Source organism: Eptatretus burgeri, chromosome 17 (genome assembly GCF_056783735.1).
Source record: "Eptatretus burgeri isolate ZD-2024b chromosome 17, Ebu_testis_v1, whole genome shotgun sequence".
Taxonomy (NCBI): Eukaryota; Metazoa; Chordata; class Myxini; order Myxiniformes; family Myxinidae; genus Eptatretus; species Eptatretus burgeri.
Genome location: NC_140977.1, coordinates 56,251,775 through 56,272,911, shown reverse-complemented (window position 1 = coordinate 56,272,911; position 21,137 = coordinate 56,251,775). Strand labels below are relative to the sequence as shown.

The window sequence follows — 21,137 nt, the reverse complement described above, 5'->3', positions numbered from 1 at the left end:
AGAAATTTGGATGCAGTATGGCAGAGGAAGGGAATAGGCATGTTAGGGTTAGGATTAGGCATTGGTAGCCATGTTAGGGTTAAGCATGTTAAGGTGGTTAGGCTTGTTAATCTTTGGGTTAGGCATGTTATGGTTCAGCATGGTAAGGTTAGGCATGTTAAGGTGATTCGACATGTTTAGGTTAAGCATATTAAGGTGGTGAGGCAAGTTCATGTTAGGGTTAGTCACGTTAAGGTTAGAGTTTGGCATGAATTAGGCATATCAATGTTCGGGTTAGGCATGTTAAGGTAGTTAAGTATGTGGGGTTATATTTAAGGTTAGGCTTTGGTTTTTCAAAGCTTGGTTTTTCAACTTCCTCTTGTTATCATTTTCTTACTTATTATAATAATTATTCATATTAACATGTTATTTTGAGCAATGCAAGTTCAAAATAAAAGAGGAATACCAGACGTTGCCAAAGGCGAGAATTAGAAGAAGTTTTAGTAACTGAAGGTTGACAAAGGTGTGTTAATGGCGTGGGAAGCAAAGTAATGTTGATGGTTCGGTCGTCACAGCAAGAGGGGACCCATTTCATCACTTTGTTCATGATATTGAAGAATAATTACTTTGTTTATTGCAGACAGCAAACATATCTGACAGAGCTTGAGAGTCAGGTGGAGAGAGATTTCAGACGTGCCATGGACAAGCTGGAGTTTGACCATGTAGTTGCTCATTGCCCTGAAAGCTTTCCACCACTGTGGCTGCCTCCCCAAGAGGAATGCAGGACATCAGTTGTGAGAAAGGGTGAGTGGGATCACACAAATATTTGACTAACGTGCATCACTCCAGGAGAACCACGACAACCAGAATTCACCCCCAAGACCAGGTGTATTTAATAACGCAAATGGCATGGGGGAAGGAAACACAAGTCAGTAATAACAATAAATGGTGTAACAATAAATCGAAATCCCTTACCCACTACTGCACATATGCACCCACGAAACAACAAATGAACAGGAGATCCTTAAATAACTATTCCTTATCTGGGCCCATCAGAACACACCATGATAGAGAGACAAAGCAGTACGACGAGACAATAGTGTTCCAGCAAACCTTGCAGAGTTGGTGATGATGGCACAAGCTGTGAACAGGACTCGAGCCTGTCAGCAGCTGGCAAATTGGCTCCCAGCCTGTATGCAGTGATGCTCGTGAAGAGGTGTAGAAGGTGTGACCGGCTGGGTGGGTGAGTAGCTTCTGCACAGCATGAGCAGTCCAACGAACCAGCCTTCACCTCTGGGTTCCTAGGGTATCTCCTCCAATCCTGGGGCATCTCCTCCAACTTTACCATCCTTGATGTTGCTGGCAGATGTCTTGAAACACACCATCAGGTGAAGAGGAACTTTGTCTCCCAAGGGACACTGGATACCATTGACCAGAGTGACAGGGCCAGGCTTAATGGCAGAGTCGAGTTGTTCAGGGAGCTGAGGTCTAAAACTGTACGTGTGCTGAGGGCGGACAAGGAGGTCTATGTACGAGGAATCTGTGAAGGGGTGGACCATCACCTGTGGATGAGTGGTTCTGCTCCTGCTTCCAGAGGAATTTGTGCATTGCATTCCTCCAAGCCCATCCCTTGGTGTGCTGCCATTAGAGTAGAGGGTGCTGTGCTCGACAGGAGTCCGAAGTGAAGGCCCACTGGGCCGGTTATTTTGAGCGGCTGTATCAGGCTGACCCACCGGCTGTTGAGTTGGATGTCAGGGGTATAACTATCCCCAGTGCTGACCCCCTAATCAACTGTGAACCTCCTTCGTTTGAGGAAACACAGCTGTGGTGAACCAATTGAAAGGTGGTAAAGCCCCTGGAATCTGTGGCATCCATGCTGAACTTCTCAAGGCTGGTGCAAATGCTGCATCCTATCGTTGCATGCAGTTCTATGCCCTGTTTGGAGCACAGGCATCATCCCAACTGACTGCAAAAGAGGCCTTCCTTGCTTCTCTGGAAAGGGAAGGGTGATCCCCCGGACTACAACAACTACCGAGGGGTGACGCTGCTCTCAGTGCCGAGCAAGGTCTTTGCTCAGATAATTATTGATGGGGTTCGCCACCATCTGCTTGAGCACCAGCGCCTGGAGCAGTCGGACTTGACACTTTACACCAAAGATGTCAACGATAGACCATATCCTTGCTCACCAGGTCCTCACCGAACGCAGACAAGTGTTTTGGCAAGGGCTACTCACAGCCTTTATTGATCTCTGCAAAGCATTCAATTCAGTGAATCGGAATGCCCTCTGGAGGATTCTTGGTCTTTGCGGGGTATCACCAAAGTTGATCAATTTGATTTCTGAACTATACTCTGGTATAGAGAGTGTTGTGAGGTGTGGTGGTTCCATATTCAACTTAATTCCAGTTGTTATTGGAGTTTGTCAGGGATGTGTATTGGCCCCCACACTCTTCAACGCTTACTTTCATGGACTAGATTCTGGGAAAGATGTTGGCGATGTCAAGCTGCGGTGCATCACATGGCAATGTCAAAATCTCTGACCTTGATTTCGCAGATGTTGCAGTTATCCTTGCAGAGATGCTGGATATCCTTGCAGTATCCCTCAATGTGCTGAATGAGGAATCGGAGCTGCCGGGACTATGAGTTTCCTGGGTCAAAACAAAGATCCAGGCTTTCAATGACATCTTGTCTGTACCTATTTGTGGTGAGGATATTGAGGTCATGGAGACATTCTCTTACCTTGGCAGTGATATTCATGTCTCTGCATGTTGTGAGGCAGAGGTCAATAGACGACTTTGTTGGGCCTGGAGAGTCATGGATTCACTGGATCATGGGTTATGGTGCTGTTGGTACCTCTGCAGGAGGATGAAAGTCCGAGTCTTCAAGTCATTGGTGCTCCCAGTCTCGCTCTACGGATGTGAGACTTGGACTCTGACCAAAGATCTGAGATGAAAACTCAACTCCTTCGGTACCAGGTGTCTTTGGAAAATCCTTGGCTATTGCTGGTCAGATTTTGTGTCCAATGAGGGGATGCTGTGAGAGACTCAAATGAGATTTCTTACCTGCATAATCCGTGAGTGTCAGCTGCAACTATATGGACATGTGGATCGATTTCCTGATGCTGATCCTGCCCTCCAGATTCTCTCAGTGAGGGAGCATCGTGAGTGGAAAAGGCCAACAGATGACCTCTTGCCTTGTGGTTGCAGCAGGTTGTTCAGCCTCTCAAGTAGATGGGGATGGCATCTGCCTTGGGGATAGCCAGACGGAGGCTCCGAGAGTACCAACGGAAAGTGGACGCAGCGATGGGCTTCTCCAGCACATGCTCCCATACCTAACCTAACCAAACACAGCAGATGGCCATCAATAATTCTCGAGAAATGTAGGGATGAAGAAGAAAGTTGATAGAGTGCAGAGCAGAGCATGGGTCCTCCTCACCTCACACAGATGCGTGTAAGCTCGTACTGCGTGTAGACCTGTGCAGTGTGCAAGCTTCCCCTTGGTGGCCCTTGAGGTTTGAACAGGCAGACTTGAGTGCATGCTTGGCCAAATGACTCGTGCTAAGGGAGAGCTTGATGGACGAGAGTGAGACAAAAAGTCCCGGCACATGAGACAAGTCGAGAGCGATTGGTTCAAGTATTTGGTTCAAACAATAATGACTGAAATGTTTACGGACTGACTCACTCACTGACTGATTGACTTACTGACTGACTCACTTTCTCACTCACCTATGGACACTGCTCAATCACATAAGCTCACTTGACTAAAGTCCAGGTGAGCTAAAAATGATTGATGCCACTACTGTTAGTACTGCCACTACTCTTAGATCGTCAGCGTGCCAGTCTACATGATAACAGTGTAGCAGTTGATTCTGCATTATGTAATAGACAGCTCTGTGTTTTTCACAGAATGAACTAAGAGGGATTTCCCATTTAATGTTGATATTAATGCATGGGGATTCGTTGTCACCATTCCAGTTTTAAGCAGTTTTAGTGGTATGTATATGCATATATATTTTTAAATAATATTTTGTCAGAGAGACAGGGTGAATATGTGGACTCACACTAATCACTTGTTATCACCTTTGGCTCACATTAAGTGAAGGGTTCTTTATGAGCTTGCAGGCACTATGGCAGTTCCATGGTTTCCATTTATGGAGAGACGAGAAGTGATCCGTGCAGCAAGCTTATTCACTAATCTGAAGGCATTGGCAGCACTTGATCGAGTGAGGGCAGAATGCATCCGAGCAGCCTCACAATCCCTCTTCCTTCTTTTCCTGGGACGCCCTCTCTGGCTCAATGAGTTTGTTCAGATTCAGGGACAGCATGCCAGCAAGGTGATGTAGACTCTCCAGGCTTTTGGCATTCCTAAAGGTCACCATTGTATACCTATTAAGTCTCCTGGTCAAGTTTATGTTAAAAAAATAAGTGAATGAGCATGACTAACAAGCAGTACCTGGCAGTTTCAGCCATGCCAGTTTGGAAATTTCTCTTTTGATTGTTTTTTTTTCGTGTTTTGTTCCAGATGGAGCTGTTTCTGAATGATGTGTGGATCAGTTCTGTGCTTTCTGGGTTATGCTCCGCATTGGTCAAGGCAGAGCGAGGCTGGATGGACATTCGGCAGAACAGCATAGAGGTTAGATGCAGACATTCCAAATTTCTCTAACCATGTTAACCGTTTTTTGATTGTTTTTAAAAGGAAATGGCTGACCTTTGGAGCCACACATTACACACATTAATCCATACCAGACTTAAGGCAGGATTACTTTAGTTATGGCATTCAGCAGCATTGCCATAAAAAGAAAAATGGCATGACCACCATGGCTGCATCTCCACAGATTTCAACTATAATGTCCTCTTATTTTTTTCTTTTTTTTGTATACCTGATTGAGGCTTTTGGAAGAGCTAGAGCAAAATGGAAGGGAACAAAATGGAAAGGGGGCAACACCAACAACAGAGTAGATGTGAGAGTGACATCAAGGGAAGGGGGAGGACACATGGGGGTGAATAAGCTGCACACAAGCAGAATTAAACACTGCAAGAAGAGGAACGGGAAGATGGGATGAAGCAGCAACTAAACAAACCAACCAACAAGTAACAAATGAAAAGAGGTGAGGGAAAGAGGTAAAATACCACAATGACCTGGAAAAGGAGAGTGTTTGGGAATGGGGTCATTTGGGTGGAATATATCATGAGTGACCTGATGTAGTCTTGTCTTGGACCCTGTCTTGAACAGCTGTCTTGAACCCCTGGAGAGAAGAATAGCACTGAACAGATTGGGAAAGTTGGTTCCACAGGTGAGAGAAAAGAGAAACAAATGAGAGTTGAGTAGTGGGCCTGCATTTTGGGAATTTAACAAGAGGAGGGTTACTGGCACACCTGTGCACCCTGCAGAAACCCAGGAGGGACAGAGACAAGAGAGGGCAGAGTGTGCAAGATCAAAAAGGAGGCAGTAGAGTGCAGAGAGGCCACCATGTGACCTGTCTGCAATGTGACAGTAACAGGCCATGACACTCAGCTTCGTCATGGGAGATCCCAATGATTTTGAGGGCCTTGCTTTCCATGGCATCAATAAGGGCAAGGTGTGAGTCAGGGGCACCAGCACAAAGAGGAGAGCAGTGCTCCATTAAGTTTTGAATGAAGGCCTTGTAGGTTGTCAAAAGCTCAGACTGGCCAAGGAGATACCTTGTACGACTCAGGATTCCCAGTTGACGGCTGGTTTTGCAGGACATCTTGGAAATACGGTCTGCCCAAGAAAGATCATGGTTGATGGTGAGACCCAATAAATTTGAGTGACTTAATTTCTTCAAGTGGCTTGTTAAGGAAGTAGATGGGAGTGTTTGCCAGATGGTCCTTTCAGATAGACAAAGTGAGTGTGTGGGATTTGTAGGGGTTCAAAGACATATTCCAAGTGTTGAACCAGCTCCTGATTCAATCAAAATATGTATAGAGGGAAGAGGCTGCTGCCTGCCTGAAGAACGAGAGATTATGTGTCAGAGGGTGGAATCATCAGAAAAGAGATAAGCAGGATTTTACAGGGAATCAGAAAGATCTTTGATGAAGATGAGGAACAAGCCTGGGCCAAAGTCACTACCTTGGGGCACTCCTGCCTTGACATGGAGATGAGAGGATCCCGTTAAGAGCTACATGCTGAGTACAGGAGTGGATAACTCATTGAACCATAAGAGGAAGTGGCTGTGGATGCCATAAGCAGAGAGTTTAGAGATCAAGTCAGGGTGCAAGAGTGTATCAAATGCTTGAGATATGTCCAGAGCACAGGGCCTGATCTTATGTCTGAGATTGAGGGCTTCTATATATTGTTGGGAGAGTAGAAGCAGCATGTCCAAGGTAGAATGACTGGGTCTGAAACAAAACGAATGATCTGAGATTAGTCCGTTGTAAAAAAGGAAGAATTTGATGGAAAATGACATTATATATTCCAAGACCTTGCTTATCATTAGAAGCAAGCTAATATTCTTGTAGTCAAGAGGATAAGCTTTTGCACCATCATTTTGTATTGCAGTGCTGTTTGCCGAGTTCCATGCCGATAAAAACTGGCGCACAGGTTCATCAAGGGAACTTTTTATTTGATCAGTAGTGAATGTTTTCCCCTTTAAAAATTGTGTAGTTGTGGTTTGCCTGATTATAAATACTAGTGCGTGCCCGTACGTGCGTGCCTGTACGTGCGTGGCCGTACGGGCAAAAAAACAACAAAAAAAACTTCAAAACCGCGTGCCAGAAACAACAACTACACAGGCCGTTCCTTCGCTTTCGCGTGCCCGTACGTGCGTGGCCGTACGTGCAAAAAAAAAACTTTCAAACCACGTGCCAGAAACAACAACCACGCAGGCCGTTCCTTCGCTCTAATGTGCCCGTACGTGCGTGGCCGTACGTGCAAAAAAAAAAAAAAATTGCAAACCGCATGCCAGAAACAACAACCACACAGGCCGTCCCTTCGCTCTCGCGTGGCCGTACGTGCAAAAAAAAAAAAATTCAAACCGCGTGCCAGAAATAACAACCACACAGGCCGTTCCTTCGCTCTGGCATGGCCGTACGTGCAAAAATAAAATAAAATAAACTTTCAAACCACGTGCCAGAAACAACAATCGTCTTCCATACAAAGCACAAGTGAACTCATTGAGATTATCCATGAGGTCCCTCGAAACATCCCACATGTCTCCCAGCCTGGCAAGAACTTACACAAACTTCGGCATCCTTGAGAGGGTCTTCAATGGCTTCACTTTGCCTAACCCCTTGAAAGCACTCGTGGTATCACAACCACTGTAGGCATGAAGTGCCATCAATGCTGTCAAATGCTGTTGGGAATAGCCACGAGATATTTCACTGATATCGATGAACCTCTTCTTGTTTCCTGCGCCTGTGTCGAACATGATCTTTAGGTCTGTTATAGTCGGAGCATAGTGCAGCAAGATGAAAAATATGTCACTGTCTGGACTCTTCACCATAATATTGTTGTAATGATTGCTCTTGGCATATTCACAGTAGAGAATGACTCTGGAATCCGTTTCCTCGTGAGCAGACTTGAGACTCAAAACTTCTCTTCTGCATGTTGAGCGGCCATCTTCAAATGTCAGCAGATAAGCTGATCCTTCACAGGTGATGATCACTTGTCTCCCATGCAGCTTTCTGGCATACGAATCTTGGTTCCAGAGTCGAGTAAGCAGTGCAATAAACTGCTGCTTGTTTTCATCATTGGCTAGGAACTGTTTCCAATCTGCAGCCCTTTTGGTGTTTTCTCCCTTTATAATCAACTTTTCTCCACATCCTCTCCTCTGTCTTTCCATCACCTTCACAGAGTTGGGCAGGTAGCTATCTGTGCTGAACACAACATTGCCTGTCTTTGGCATCATGTCAAACACCTTGCTGCATATCTTGTTGAAGTTGCCATATCTGGTTGAAATCAGAATTTGGGAAATAAGTATGAATGTAGCACATTTATATGTATTGTAAAATACATTACTATATTATTTAGAGTGGGAAAGAATATACCAGCGATATTAACATGAATAATGTTCTCAGTAATTTATTTTATTTTTAAAACCCAACCCTGCTTTTGATTTTGTGAATACCGTTCTGTTGTTTATAGTGTGATAACATCATGTGTGTTCATGTTATCTCGACTAAATTGTATTTGGATACTATATATATGGATAACAAATGAAGTCAGATTCTTATTCTGGACTATTTGGCAGAAGAAAAAAACAAATATGTCTTAAAAATAAGCTTTATTAAAACTTCTACAACACAGTAATGAACGGTTCATAAGACGATCCAGTACATGTTCTCAACATGTTATATAAGCTCTTGGATATATTAATTTTAGACACATACATAGAACCAGCATGAGATTATGTTTCATATAAGCCATAATATGTGTAGTCTGACAGTGTAATGGGTCGTCGAGAAGCCATTCTGATTGGGTACGGAAATCGCTTTTGGCACAAATGACAAAAATTCATTTTTGAGGGTACACCTTTTCATGAGGCTAAAACAGGTACTGCATCCCAATATTTTCAATGTTAACATTCAAATTCGTATTCAGCATATCCAGACACTTCAAAAAAACATAGTTTTGGCAGGAGGTAGGGGGGGGGGGAGTGCACGGTGGCCCTATCTAGCCCATGGCCTAAAGATAGATACTGTGGGTGCAAAACGCCAAGCAACATGTCCTGTCATTGGTAACTGAGGCGCCCTTTCCCCATCGGCCACGCCTACGCAGCAACATGTCCTGTCATTGGTTTGGTAAATAAATGGCCATAACTTGGGAACCACTTGTCCGATTAATATCAAACCTTGAAAAGGCACACACTCAGGTCCCCAGAAATATACCTGGCAAGTTTCAATTAGATCGGACCAGTGGTTGTCGAGAAACAGCGGTCACAGACACACACACACACACACACACACACACACACACACACACACACACACACACACACACACACACACACATTGCTGGAATTATAGATAGATATTTATCAAAAAGGTCATCTCCATATACTATGCATAAGGAGGAGATGGGGAGGGTTGGATGAGAAAATATACAATTGGCCAAAGGAAGGGAATTGGGTTAACCTGTTGAGCACTCCTATTTGAACTTATAGCTCATGATGTTGGGATATGTCGTTCAAATCCTGGAAGTTGTGCTGTGTTGATATGTCCATTGTTTACTTAATGTAAAGGTACTGTACATTGATGCCTCTTAATGTCTGTCCTGTATGTGATACCTGGTGTTGCTCCGTGCTATTCTAATCCGATTGGCATTTTGAAGAAATCCATTTGGTTTTTTTTCTATTTTTCGTGGGTGCCGAAAATACTTCTGAACACCCACGAAGGAATGGGATCAGTGATCAGTTAATAATACCTTTCACATAGCTTACAAATGCTTAGGCACTATCGGGCGATTTTTAAAACATTCAAAAAAATCTGAACTTTTATTTTCAAAATTTTCTGAAATTTTTTTGCCGAAAACACTCCCAGGCACCCACTGATGACCCTCTGAAAATTTGACGAAGATCCGTTCAGCCATCTCTGAGAAAAATGGTGACACACACACACACAGACAAACAGCTCTCTTATTGTATAGATGGGTCCTTCATGACTTGTTCTGTCAACACCACATTTATTCACTCTATTAGTTAATCTACTTTCTTTACTTGGAGGGGAGGGCATGGGAGGGGGGGATCTTCACGAAATTGCTGGGTAGGGGGATGAAGGATGAAGGGGGTTGTTGAGTGAGTGATGCATGAACAAACACTTGCAGCACATTTGCTTTTTGTCAATATCCTCTCACGGACATCATCATCACTACACATGTATACTGTATTATTATACTACTAACATCACTCCAAGAGCCTGAGATAAAGTCTGTAAAAAATAAATACAAAGTAAAGGGAGAGATGTAGGAACGTTAGGGAGGAAAAGGTGTGAAAGGAAGAGAAATGTATGGAGGGCATGGGAAGAAGGATTGGGGGGTCTCATATTTTATGTTGTACTTGCAAATACAACCCGTCGCTTCGCTGACGGAAATATTAATGGGAGGAGAGAGGGAGGGAGAGAAAGGAGGGGCGGAGAGAGAGGAGCGAGGAGAGGTAGAGAGAGGGGGGAGCGGAGGGAAAGGGGATGGGAGTGAGAGAGGAGGAGGGAGAGGTGTGGTGGGGGAATGAGCTCGGAAGGGAAGAAGAGCGAGGAAAGGGGAGGCGAGGAGGATGGGGATAGAGGAGGGGTGGGTTTGTGAGGAGGGGATTGGATTCTGGACTTGCGTTTGGTTGGGGGACTTGTGGAGAAGGGGGGGGGATTGCTGTATCCCCATTTCTGGTCGGCTCACTCCGAAACATTGAACAAAATGGGGTACGATAAAACAGCACGTTATTACAGCACGTAGAGACTGCCCAGAAATTTCTGTGGGGGTGCAGACGGAAGGGGGTGTGGGAAGAGGTAAGCGTGGGGGGAGGGGGAAAAATAAGAGGAGGGGGAGGGAAGGCAGCATGATGGGAAGGGAAGGGAAGGCAGCGTGAGGGGAAATGGAGGCAGCGTGAGGGGAAGACAATGCGGTGTGAGGGGGAGGGAATGTGGTGTGAGGGGAAGGCAATGTGGTGTGAGAGGAAAGGAATGCTGTGTGAGGGGAAGGGAATGTAGTGTGAGGGGAGGAGAAGGGCCGGTAATGTGAGGGGTGGGGAAGGGAAGGGCGATAAAATGTGCCCAAACAGCAACATGTTCTTTTTAATCGCCGAGTTGTATATAAAACTGGGTTTGAGCATTTAAAACCCATGTTATCCACTTGGTAAAGGCCTGCATGCATGCATGCTCATTCATGCAGCGAACTTTGCATGCCCCCCCCTTCCCCCCGCTTTTCCGGTCGGCTCACTCCAAAACTGGTTCGTACATGCTACAGTCACCTCAACAGAGGGGGGGCGGAGGGGTTGGAGATAGAGGGAGAGGGGTGGAAGAGAGAGGAAAGGGAGAGAAGTGGAGGGTCAGAGAGAGAGAGAGTGAGAGGGGTGGGAGGGATGGAGGAGGGTGGGAAATTGGGAGAAAGTTGGTAGAGGGGTGGGATAGGGGTGAGGGAAGCAGAGGGGTGAGAGAGGCAGAGGGGTGAGAGAGGCAGAGGGGTGAGAGAGGCAGAGGGGTGAGAGAGGCAGAGGGGTGAGAGAGGGAGAGGGGAGAGAGGAAAAGGGGGGGAGAGGGGAAAGGAGAGTGTGGAGGGGAGAGGAGAGGGGTGAGGAATTCAGGCAGATATGACGGTCAGTTTAACATCCATCTGAGAGACGGCACACGCACATGAATCGCCCTGCCTGTGAAACACTGGGATGACAGTTTATATTTAGTGGGAATTTGAACCAAGGCTACACAGCTTCGAGTGAGCATGCATACCTCTTGGCTATCCTGCCATGATGCGGTACTTCATTACTATGTAACTGAAAACATTTTAGCTCATTTTAATCATTTAATTGATTTTGCCTTCTTAATTCCGGAGATGTCCACATGGACAACCACACCACGGTATAGGAATGTATAGAGTAGCATGATCCGTGTACAGATAGTTAGCCAATCCCGATGTAATAAGTAGGGAAACGTTAGCTTAATAATTGTCTTGTTTGTATGTGCACCATACAGGGTGTCGTGCGTGGTAATAATTAGTTAGGGATTATGGTGAAGGAAATTGTGCGTATAACCTCGATGTAAACCTCTATCGGGGGGTGCCGGGAGACTTGGCAAGAGAGGGGTGGAGTTATAGATGCCTCCCAAGGGGCAGAGTGTTGGACCGGGAGATGAGGGAGGAGCCTAATCAGGCAGGTGGGGTGTTTCGGTGAGGCGCGTCGAGGTCTGAGGAAAACAGAGTTGGTCGGAGGAGAACTGTGGAAGTCTGAGAGGACGGAGGTAGTCTGAGGGAAAAACTCGAGGGAAAAAAAAAAGAGTGTGGACTCGAGCTTTCTCTAAGGAGATCGTCCTGCCACGACTTTGTCTTGTGCTCTTTTGTCACCCAGAGCCTGTTTATCGTCCTGCCTCTCACCTCATCATCCCTCCTCATTGTCCTGCTCCTCGTCCGTCCTCATCACCTGCTCGTGGCTGCTTTGCATCCACCCCCCCCCCCTTCCGCTTCCACAGAGCTGAGTCTCCCAGTTTTTGTCCCTTACCTCGTCATTGACTTCGTCTGGTGTGTGGTGCCTTAGATTTCTTTACATTCATTTTTATTCTCATTGTATATAATTATTTATGAATTGCCTCCCTTTCTTTCCCACCACTACCTATCATCGTATCCCTCCGCCGGTAAATCTTACCCTGGTTGTTTGTGGTTTCGGGAATAAACCCATTGGTTTTATAAGCTTTAAGGTTCTCGTGTTTCTCCTCATGACCCACTTGCGCATTGTCCACCATAATTCGGAACCTTGTACGGAGTAAAAAGCCAGTTTGGCTCGTCCGTCCAGCTTCGGTATTGTTCTGGACACAACGATATAATATTGTTGCGAATCTGGAAACCATAATCGCACTCATCATTCAGGTCCTTTAGCTCAGTTATCTCGGTAAGTACATGTTCTATAGATAGCTTTCCTTCCATTGTTTAATGGGTAAATCTATGTAAATGCGCTGTGATTTATTTTAAGAGTTAGGTCAGAACAACAAAGAAGAACCCTCCCGTCCCGTGATTCAACATTCAACAGCGTCCTGTGATTCAACAGCTGACTGAGCAGCGTAAACGGGGGTTGGAACGGGTCGTCACGAGATTCAGCAAGGTAAACAGCCCCCACCCGTGGTTGCGGGGGGGGGGGAGACAAGGGCGCATGAGTCACGCCGAAGCGAAGCGAGGCGGAGAGGAATAAGAAAGGGGACCCTCTGCTTGGCTCGAGTGGATTCTTGTCGGGGGGGTTGTTCTTCAGGTGGCTTTTGCTCCGCTTCGTGGTCTGGTTCGGCTGGCTCTTCTTGGTTCGTGGAGCTCTTCGTGGTCTGCTTGGTTCCCAGCTTGGTGCGACTTCTTTACCTCATCTTGGTCGGTGGTTCTTCAAGGAAGTGACGCATCGGGTCAGGAAGGATCGGCGCCTCCTCTCCCCAGCACGTGGTCCGGAGCGCGAGGGGATCCGCCGGAGCTCGGAAAGGACCGCGGCTCGTGGTGATTGGATCCAGCTCGCCCATGCTGGTGCCCGGTCCGAACAGCTTGAAGACCACACGAGGTGGAAAGGTCCGAGGCAGTCCCTGGGCTTCAACTCATCTGTCCCTCTGAGCTGAAGTCCGCATTAAAGGCATCAGCCACCATTTATTGGGTGTGTGTGTGTGTGCGTATGTGTGTCCGTGGGCACATCTAACAAGTAGAGAACTGTTAAGTGCTTTGTGTGCTGTAAATTATTGCATTCCATTTCGTATAGTCGGTTTAAATCTGCTCTTACGTGTTCCCTAGACCCCATTATTATTAATAAATATCCCCATTGTTGAATGTAACAGCTCGTTTTGTGTTTCTTTCATTGGCTCGATATGACGCATGTTTGAGGATTAGTATTCGTAACTTGTTCATTTGGTCCGGCCCGACTTTGGTTACGCCGGATCCGAGTCAGCGATAGCGACTCGATTCGGACAAAGTCGGCCGAGGGTGAACTTCCCCGGTAGTCGGACCATGTGGGTACTTAGGTAAATTGAAAAGTTGGCAATCGACCCTACCCCACGTGGCCAATCCATTGGCGAAGATCGGTCCGATAGGGGACCCGTCAGTTCCGGAGTTATCCGGGGCGATGACCTTTACATTCCGGGCGATCTGTCGAGCCGGCTCGCGGCTCCATCTAGCGGTCGTGCTCACGGTCGAACCCCCGGCCCCGTAACAATATTTTATATAATATGTAATATTTTATACAGTGTACTCGCAGATTTACCCGGCGTTGCGTCAGAAGAGAAATGTGAATAAGTAACACTTTGTATCCAATCCATCCATCCATTGGAACTATACTCTGTACAGAGCGTCGGTGCTGCCGAAGCAGTTACCTTGGTTATTGGGTGCAATCCTGGACGGGTCGCCACTCCGACGCAGGATACTCGAATGACTCGATCATCCCCAACAAGCTGGTACTCATTTTGCCGTCCTCGGAAGGATGGCAGGCTGAGTCAACCCCCTGGTGAAGTAATTCAGTGGGCAACGAGGCTTGAACTCAGGACCACTCAGGACCCTTGGATCCCAAGCCGCCACCCTAACCACCGAGCCAACACCAGGCTTTTTGTAGCCAATCACAAAGATTTATTCATTGATTGGAACTCTGTTCCAATTTCTGCGTATGTCTGTCTTCGAAAATGTCTGAAGAAGATGTCTGAATACAAACCGCTTTCCATTTTGCTTTTTTAATTTGATCTTCCTCTTAGTGTATTGTTGTATATCATCCTCATTTCAGCATCTAAAAAGGCTGTGATGAATATCCTATCACCTCAACTCACCGTTTTAAACCATTCACCACACCCGAGCCCCCCCCCTCCCCACCGGCTCTCCTGCCCCCTTCTCAGTCCACAGAGTTCCCCTGCCACCACCCCGCCCCCCCCCCGGTCTCTCCGGCTGTCCTATGCTTTGTTCAATGGCGTTTTTCACATTAATAGCAAATATTGACTGAGCCCTTGCCATTGGGGGTAGGGAAAAGGGATGGAGGACAAATTTACCTGTGTGAAGAGTGCTTTAATCTCAGTGCTGCCCAGGTAAAAAAGGAAATTGTAATACCCTTTGCCACCACCACCAGATGGCGCTACACGGTACACATTTACATGGACAATTTACGCCCCCCCCCCCGCCTCCCACACCACTGCGTAGGCCACAGCCACATAGCCTATGTTAACCCCCCCCTCGCCCCCCCCCCACACACACACACACACACACACACACACACACACACACACACACACACACACACACACACACACAATTGTATTTGTACTCCGAGTTTGGAGCTTGTAACTTAAAAGATGTGGCCTTGCATAGGACACATACAAACAAAGTGAGAGAGAGAGGATTTTTGCCTTTTCAAGGTATAAAGATAATATATTATACAGTTTATGATGTTGCGACTTTCCAACATGTGCCCTGAGAGGGTTAATAAAGTCAATGATGAAAAAGAATGATTGTTGTCCAAAATGTTTTGTATTGATCATACTATAATATTTTGAATAGCAACAACTTCTTATTTTTACCTGCTCTGTACTTCAATCCCACACCTTCCAGATCTACAAAATGTCCAAGTTGTACAAACTTATGGAAGTTATTCGTTTTGCCATGCAGTCTGCCATCAGGTCTCTGGTTCTGGACTCGCTGTTAGCATTTGTACAATTCGTCTCAGATGCTTGTCTTGAGACCATGGACTGTCCCGATGACCTTACCTGGAACTCAGACTTCATCAATAGTCCTTACAAGTACGAAACAGGCTGCCTCGTATAACAATGAATTGTTTAGTTTAAATACATAAAACAATACTCATTAGAATGTTAACGTACACAACTCGGGTTTTGTCCAATCCTCCCCTCCCACAGACCCAAGACTTGTCCGATCTTCATTGTGGACTTGGTGCTGGAGCCAACGGGAGTGCGATACAGCACCCCGATTGAGAACTTTGAGACAAAAGTGCATTCCCTTTTTAACAATGCCATCCTTGCTTCTCACAAAATACCACATGTGGAGAAGGTGAGCAGACTGAGCATCGGATGATGAGGATGATTTACATTCTATGAGCAAGTGACCATAGTATTAGCCAAATAGTCCACTGTTTTTGAATTTTAAACTGGACAGCTAAACAACGATCCTGTTGCCACCGACAGAGGTATCGTGCCAGTTTTAAAGGTTCATAGAAGTATTGAAAGTGGAAAGCTGATTAATTACGTCCATGCTCACAGTTCATCATGAAGAACCTTTTCATTACCGGGACTCCTCTGCTGGAGTCTGTGGGTCTCCATGAGCAGGAGGTGGAGGAACTCAGGTCCACTTTGAGAAAATCCCTCGGGCAGGCGATCATTCCCTTGCGAGCATACGCCGCTCATTACCAAACCTTCATGCCTCTACTCAATTTGAATATTGAACAGTTTGCAAAGTGGGTGCTGACTATTAATCAGTCAATAATAATAATAACTTCCACTCTTGTCTTTTGTACATTGTTTTCACTGTTTTAATGTTTCTTTTTATTTAGAAAGGCTCATTATTCTTGCTGCCTTGAAAGCTCCACATTTTAAAATGATTTTTCTCTTGTCATCTGAAGGCAGAAACACATGTCCAAGACTGATGCTTAAAATGTTGAGGGTGCATACTTACCCTCAGGGGCCATTGTTTATGGTAACTTATTGAAAGATTTCTGTCTCTCTCTCTCTGTCTCTCTCTCAGACAAACATTAGCTTCAGACCGTCCTTCCTCTGTCGTATGTGATGACTTGCATGATAATCTCAGACAATGTGAACACGTGCATGTCTGCATACCGTCAGACATAGTGATTGGGCCCTTCCTGGTAACTACAGAAAGTGCACGTCAAACTCTTTGTGGCAAGTACCAAGCCCTCGTCTCAGTGACTCTTGAGCTATATGCTCAAAACCTCAAGCAACAGGCAAACGAGGTGATAAGTACCACCAGTGATTTGAGGGACGATTTCAAAGTAGGTTTTACCCCCGGCCTGAAACCATAACATCCCTGCATGGATGTTTCTGGCAGGTTATTCAGGAGAGCATGATGATTACCCATCGGGCGAGCATCAAGCCTAGTTGTGTCGAAGAGCTTGTGGAGCACAGGGAGTGGTTGAGCAGCAAAGCTGAGCTTCTCTCTTCCATCCAGGTGCAATACTCGATTGTTACAATGGTCTATCTGCCACTCGTTTCACACATGTCCTCATCATGTCAATCTTTAATATTTATTTTCATTTGACTTGTACTGTATGCAGAAATCTAAGCGCATGGAGGAGCTAAATGACAGATGGCAGCAGGTTGACAGACTGAGAGAGGATTAAAGGGGAACAGGGAGACAATGACATCAAACGACTAGATAGATGGCATGAAGATTAGGGGTAAGAGATGGGACAAGGGCATCAGCAAGAGTAGAAGACAGCAGGAGTGGTTATGGGACAGGCATGAGGTGATGATGGGTGGTTCTCTTGAAGAACTGGAGGGAGAGGCATGATCAAACGGATAGAGGGAGTTTGTTTCACAGATGAGAGAAAGGAGGGATGAAGGAATGGAGCTGAGCATTCAGCTTAAAATTTGGGAAAGTAACCAGATGTGGAATTCTGGAGGAATGCGTGCAACCTGGGTGAGCTAGATGGAGGATGGAGGGACGGGCAGGTATGAGGAATAAAGTCACAAGCGAGGCAATAGATAATTGAGAGTTCACCCACCTGCATGTGGTGGGTGAGAAGCAGACCTTGGGACTAAGCTTCCTGCCGAGATATACAGAACGAAGAGCAAGGAGACCCTTGGCTTATATAATGTCCTTGTCCCCTCATCTCTTGCTCTCCAACCCACAAGGATAAGATCAAAAAGCTACAATACGACCATGAACTCTTTGAGGACTTTCACATCAACCTGTCTCAGGACATTTTCGACTCGATGTGAGTGAATGTTTGCTCCATCCTTGTGGATATTTGTAGGTATGGTGTCTAAACTCCCCTTTTGTTGATGAACACATATCAGTGCTTTTGCAAAACTTTTCATATCATTAAATTCGAAAGTGAACAATCTTCACATTCTCTCTGACCTTAAAACTTTGTCCAATAACTCCTCCATCCAACCTCTCCCTCCCCCCTGTCATTCAATCTCCATCCAACCTCTCCCTCCCCCTTGTCATTCAATCTCCACCTTCCTCTCTCCTGCACTATGTGGGGTAGCTGGACTGCCATCGGTTGGCCACACCTGATTAGCCAACACATAGAGAGTGTGTTGGAGCATCTGAATGAGGATGAAGAAAATTTCCGCAACATACAGCTTAAAGACGAGGTTGAGTTCCTCGACCGGCTGGAGACTCTTCAGGTAAAGAGGTTATCACAAGACCTATAGGGTCGACTGAAGTATTGATCTTGGCTTTACCACCATGTTTCAATGTCTCTTCACATGCATTGTGTTGTTTAGATCACAGTGGTCGGATTTTCAATGCATGCTGATCTTGAGAAGGCTCACAAGGTGGCTGAAGAGGCAAGACTGGTGGCAAGTCAGTTGAAAGAAGCTCGGGAAAAGGCACAGTTGTACGCATCCAGGCAGAAAGTTCTGGGTCTACCTTCCACTGATGTACGGAGCTCGTAGATTAGATGTGAGCCAGATATATGCTGAGAGCAGATAACGTCGCCCTTTCAGCACGATAAAGGGATCCATAGCTCAATAGATACTAAAGTGAATGTTAAGTTATGGTGAAATGGATTTTACATTCCTGAATTTGAAAAAGTTAAATTATGTCTATCAATTTCCCCAGCAGTGAAACAATTTCACATATATGACATCATTGGTGCCTTCATTATCAATAAGAAGGAAAGTAACATTGCTTGGAGGTTGTGACTTTTTCACATGTTGGTGGAAACAAGTCTCTTTTAAACACGTAAAGCACCCTCATGGTTCCCTTTTACCAGGTAACCAATATTGCAGTTTTTGACACCAATAACGTCGTCGACCACAAGCATAATCTGGGCTGGTAGGATGGCCTCGATCCTTGGCGTAGAGGTACGCACACCCTCCTCTAAGGTGTCTAGTCTGGGTTTGATTCATGACCCAGCTATAAACTGCCATCCCAGTGTTTCACAGGCCAGGTGATTTATCGATGTGTGTGCTGTCCCTCGGATTGATGTTAAACTGGCGTCCCGTTTGCTGACATTAGTCGGTGGACGTAAAAGATCCCACGGCGTCCTTCACGAAGAGTAGGCAAGCTATCGCCGGCATCCTGAACAAATTAAAAATTCCCGCCATAACCTACAGGGAGCACTGCATCGGCGGCACAGCCGTGCTCCCAGCAATGATGCAAACCAGAAGCCACAGTCTGCACACACAATGAATGAGCACAATCTTTGGATGTTCTTTAGTCATTAACAGGGGATTGATTTATCTTGGATAGCATATGAACAATCTTATCACATTGCTTTTAAATACTGCACTCGTAGATGAAGGAGTATTCCTTCATAGTTCTTCATTTGCTTCGTTTAAATGTACGTTTTCCAGAAATTTGTGTTTTTATTTGAAATAATTTTGAATGCTTTGCCAACAGACTTTTTATGCCTCCGCTGACGAAGTCGCCGGAAGTATTATGTTTTCGGGTTGTCCGTGCGTACATATGTATGTGCTAATTTTCTCCATTTTCTCTGCAACCGCTTATCTGATTGACAAGAATTTTTCACCATAGGTGCGACTACTCAGGAAGAATGTTTTAATGATAATTATGACATCATAGGTCATATTATGTGGCAGCCATGTTGGAAAAAGGGAAAAACTTTGGACCTCTGCATCTCCGAATCCACTCCATTGAGAAAATTGAAACTTGGCACATGTCAAGTACATGGGAAACAAGTGTGATTTTTTGATGACGTCATAGGTGGCTTCGTTATGACGTCATAATTGCATGCATCGAACGCTTTATCTGATCAGCATGAAAAATTTTGAGGGTCATCTAGGGCTAAGTTGTATGTGGGGAAAAAAATTGATGACGTCATCTGTCACGTGGTTTGGCAGCCATATTTTGTTGAACATAAAAAAATCTCCGAATCAGCTGAACAGATCGAGGCGAAACTTTACAGCTATGAATGCCTATTCATGAGGAATGAAAAGTTCCCCACCTGTGATGTCATAAGTCACATGGTTTGGCAGCGATGATTTTTTGAAGAATAAACATTTTTTAAATCTTCTCCAGAACGGCTGGATAGATCAAGGGGAAACTTCACCCACATGTTCCCCAACCCTTGGGGATACCATGTTGTTCACAAATAATCAATAGGTCACATGGTCTGCCAGCCATATTGGATGGAACGAAAATATTTTTTAAATTCTTTCTGTTGAACAGCTTCATCAATCAACGTGAAATGTCACAATTATGATCTAGTAGTCATGGGGAATATCTGTTTTAAATTTCAACCTGATTGGACGCCTGGTCTGGTAGCCAGAATTATTTAATATTTTGAATCCTGGTTCAGGGATTTTAATCAAACTTGGTACAAGTATGTATGATGATGTAATAATGTGTGTGGAGGCATATCTGGCAATGTCGAAGAGTGCCCTTCTAGTTTATAATACTAGTGCGGGCCGGTGGGTGCGTGCCCATAGGTGCATGCCAGTATGTGCAGCTTCGTTCCTTCGCTCTCGTAAACGACGACTGGACTGGGGCATTGTTTCAATTAGATTGGACCAGCCGTATCATATATGACCATAACTTGGGAAACACCTGGGAAACATACTCAGGTTGTCAATTGTGACGTCATATCAAACGAAGAAGAAGAAGAATTGTGACGCCTCCTCTCTCTCGCCCCCCCTCTCTCTCCCCCCTCTCTTGCCCCCCCTCTCTCCCCCCTAGTCTTGCTCCTCCTCTCGCCCCTCTCTCTCACCCCTCCCCTCTCCCCTCTCATGAATTGTGACGCCTCCTCTCTCTCGCGCCCCTCTTTCCCCCCTCTCTCCCCCTCTCTTGCCCTCCTCTCTTGCCTTTCCTCTCTCCCCCCTCTCTTGAATTGTGACGCCCCCCTCTCTCTCGCTCCCCCTCTCCCCCTCTTTCAACCCCTCCCCCCCTCTCTCGCCCTCCTCTCTCGCCCTCCTCTCTCACCTTTTCTCTCCCCCCCTCTTCTCTCACCCCTCCTCTCTCGCCCCTCTGTAAATGTATTCACAAATGTCCACCAAGCATAACAATTAATTCAAACCTTGGGAAAAAACAGCTTCAAACCCTTGGGAAACAGCTGCTTCCCTTGGGAAAATTCAAACCCTTGGATGGGATTAATTAATTGAACAATTAATTCAAACCTTAGGAAAAAACAGCTTTCAAACCTTGGGAAACACTTGGGAAACAGATGAGGAAGAATGATATCAAACTTTGAAAAGGCACATACTCAGGTCCCAGCGTCAATTATGACATCAATTGTGACATCAAAAGGAAGCATTGTGATGTCATATTGATGTCATAGCACCGTGTCCTGTCATTGGTCGGCTAAAAAATGGCCGTAACTTGGGAACCGCTCGTCCGATTAATATCAAACC

At 45.7% G+C, this 21,137-nt stretch overlaps 1 protein-coding gene across 4 annotated transcripts in view; it reads left to right on the top strand.

Moving 5' to 3' along the window:
* DNAH1 (dynein axonemal heavy chain 1) overlaps positions 1 to 21,137 on the top strand; it is a 157,140-nt gene that overhangs the window by 18,899 nt on the left and 117,104 nt on the right. For all 4 annotated transcript variants that reach the window (XM_085861167.1, XM_085861166.1, XM_085861165.1 and 1 more), the window contains exons 9-19: positions 620 to 783; positions 4,098 to 4,309; positions 4,498 to 4,608; positions 15,178 to 15,365; positions 15,483 to 15,633; positions 15,843 to 16,036; positions 16,324 to 16,549; positions 16,645 to 16,764; positions 17,451 to 17,533; positions 17,810 to 17,951; positions 18,051 to 18,206. In XM_085861167.1, the coding sequence (XP_085717293.1) occupies positions 620 to 783; positions 4,098 to 4,309; positions 4,498 to 4,608; positions 15,178 to 15,365; positions 15,483 to 15,633; positions 15,843 to 16,036; positions 16,324 to 16,549; positions 16,645 to 16,764; positions 17,451 to 17,533; positions 17,810 to 17,951; positions 18,051 to 18,206 (1,747 nt within the window). The remainder of the gene's footprint in view (positions 1 to 619; positions 784 to 4,097; positions 4,310 to 4,497; positions 4,609 to 15,177; positions 15,366 to 15,482; positions 15,634 to 15,842; positions 16,037 to 16,323; positions 16,550 to 16,644; positions 16,765 to 17,450; positions 17,534 to 17,809; positions 17,952 to 18,050; positions 18,207 to 21,137) is intronic.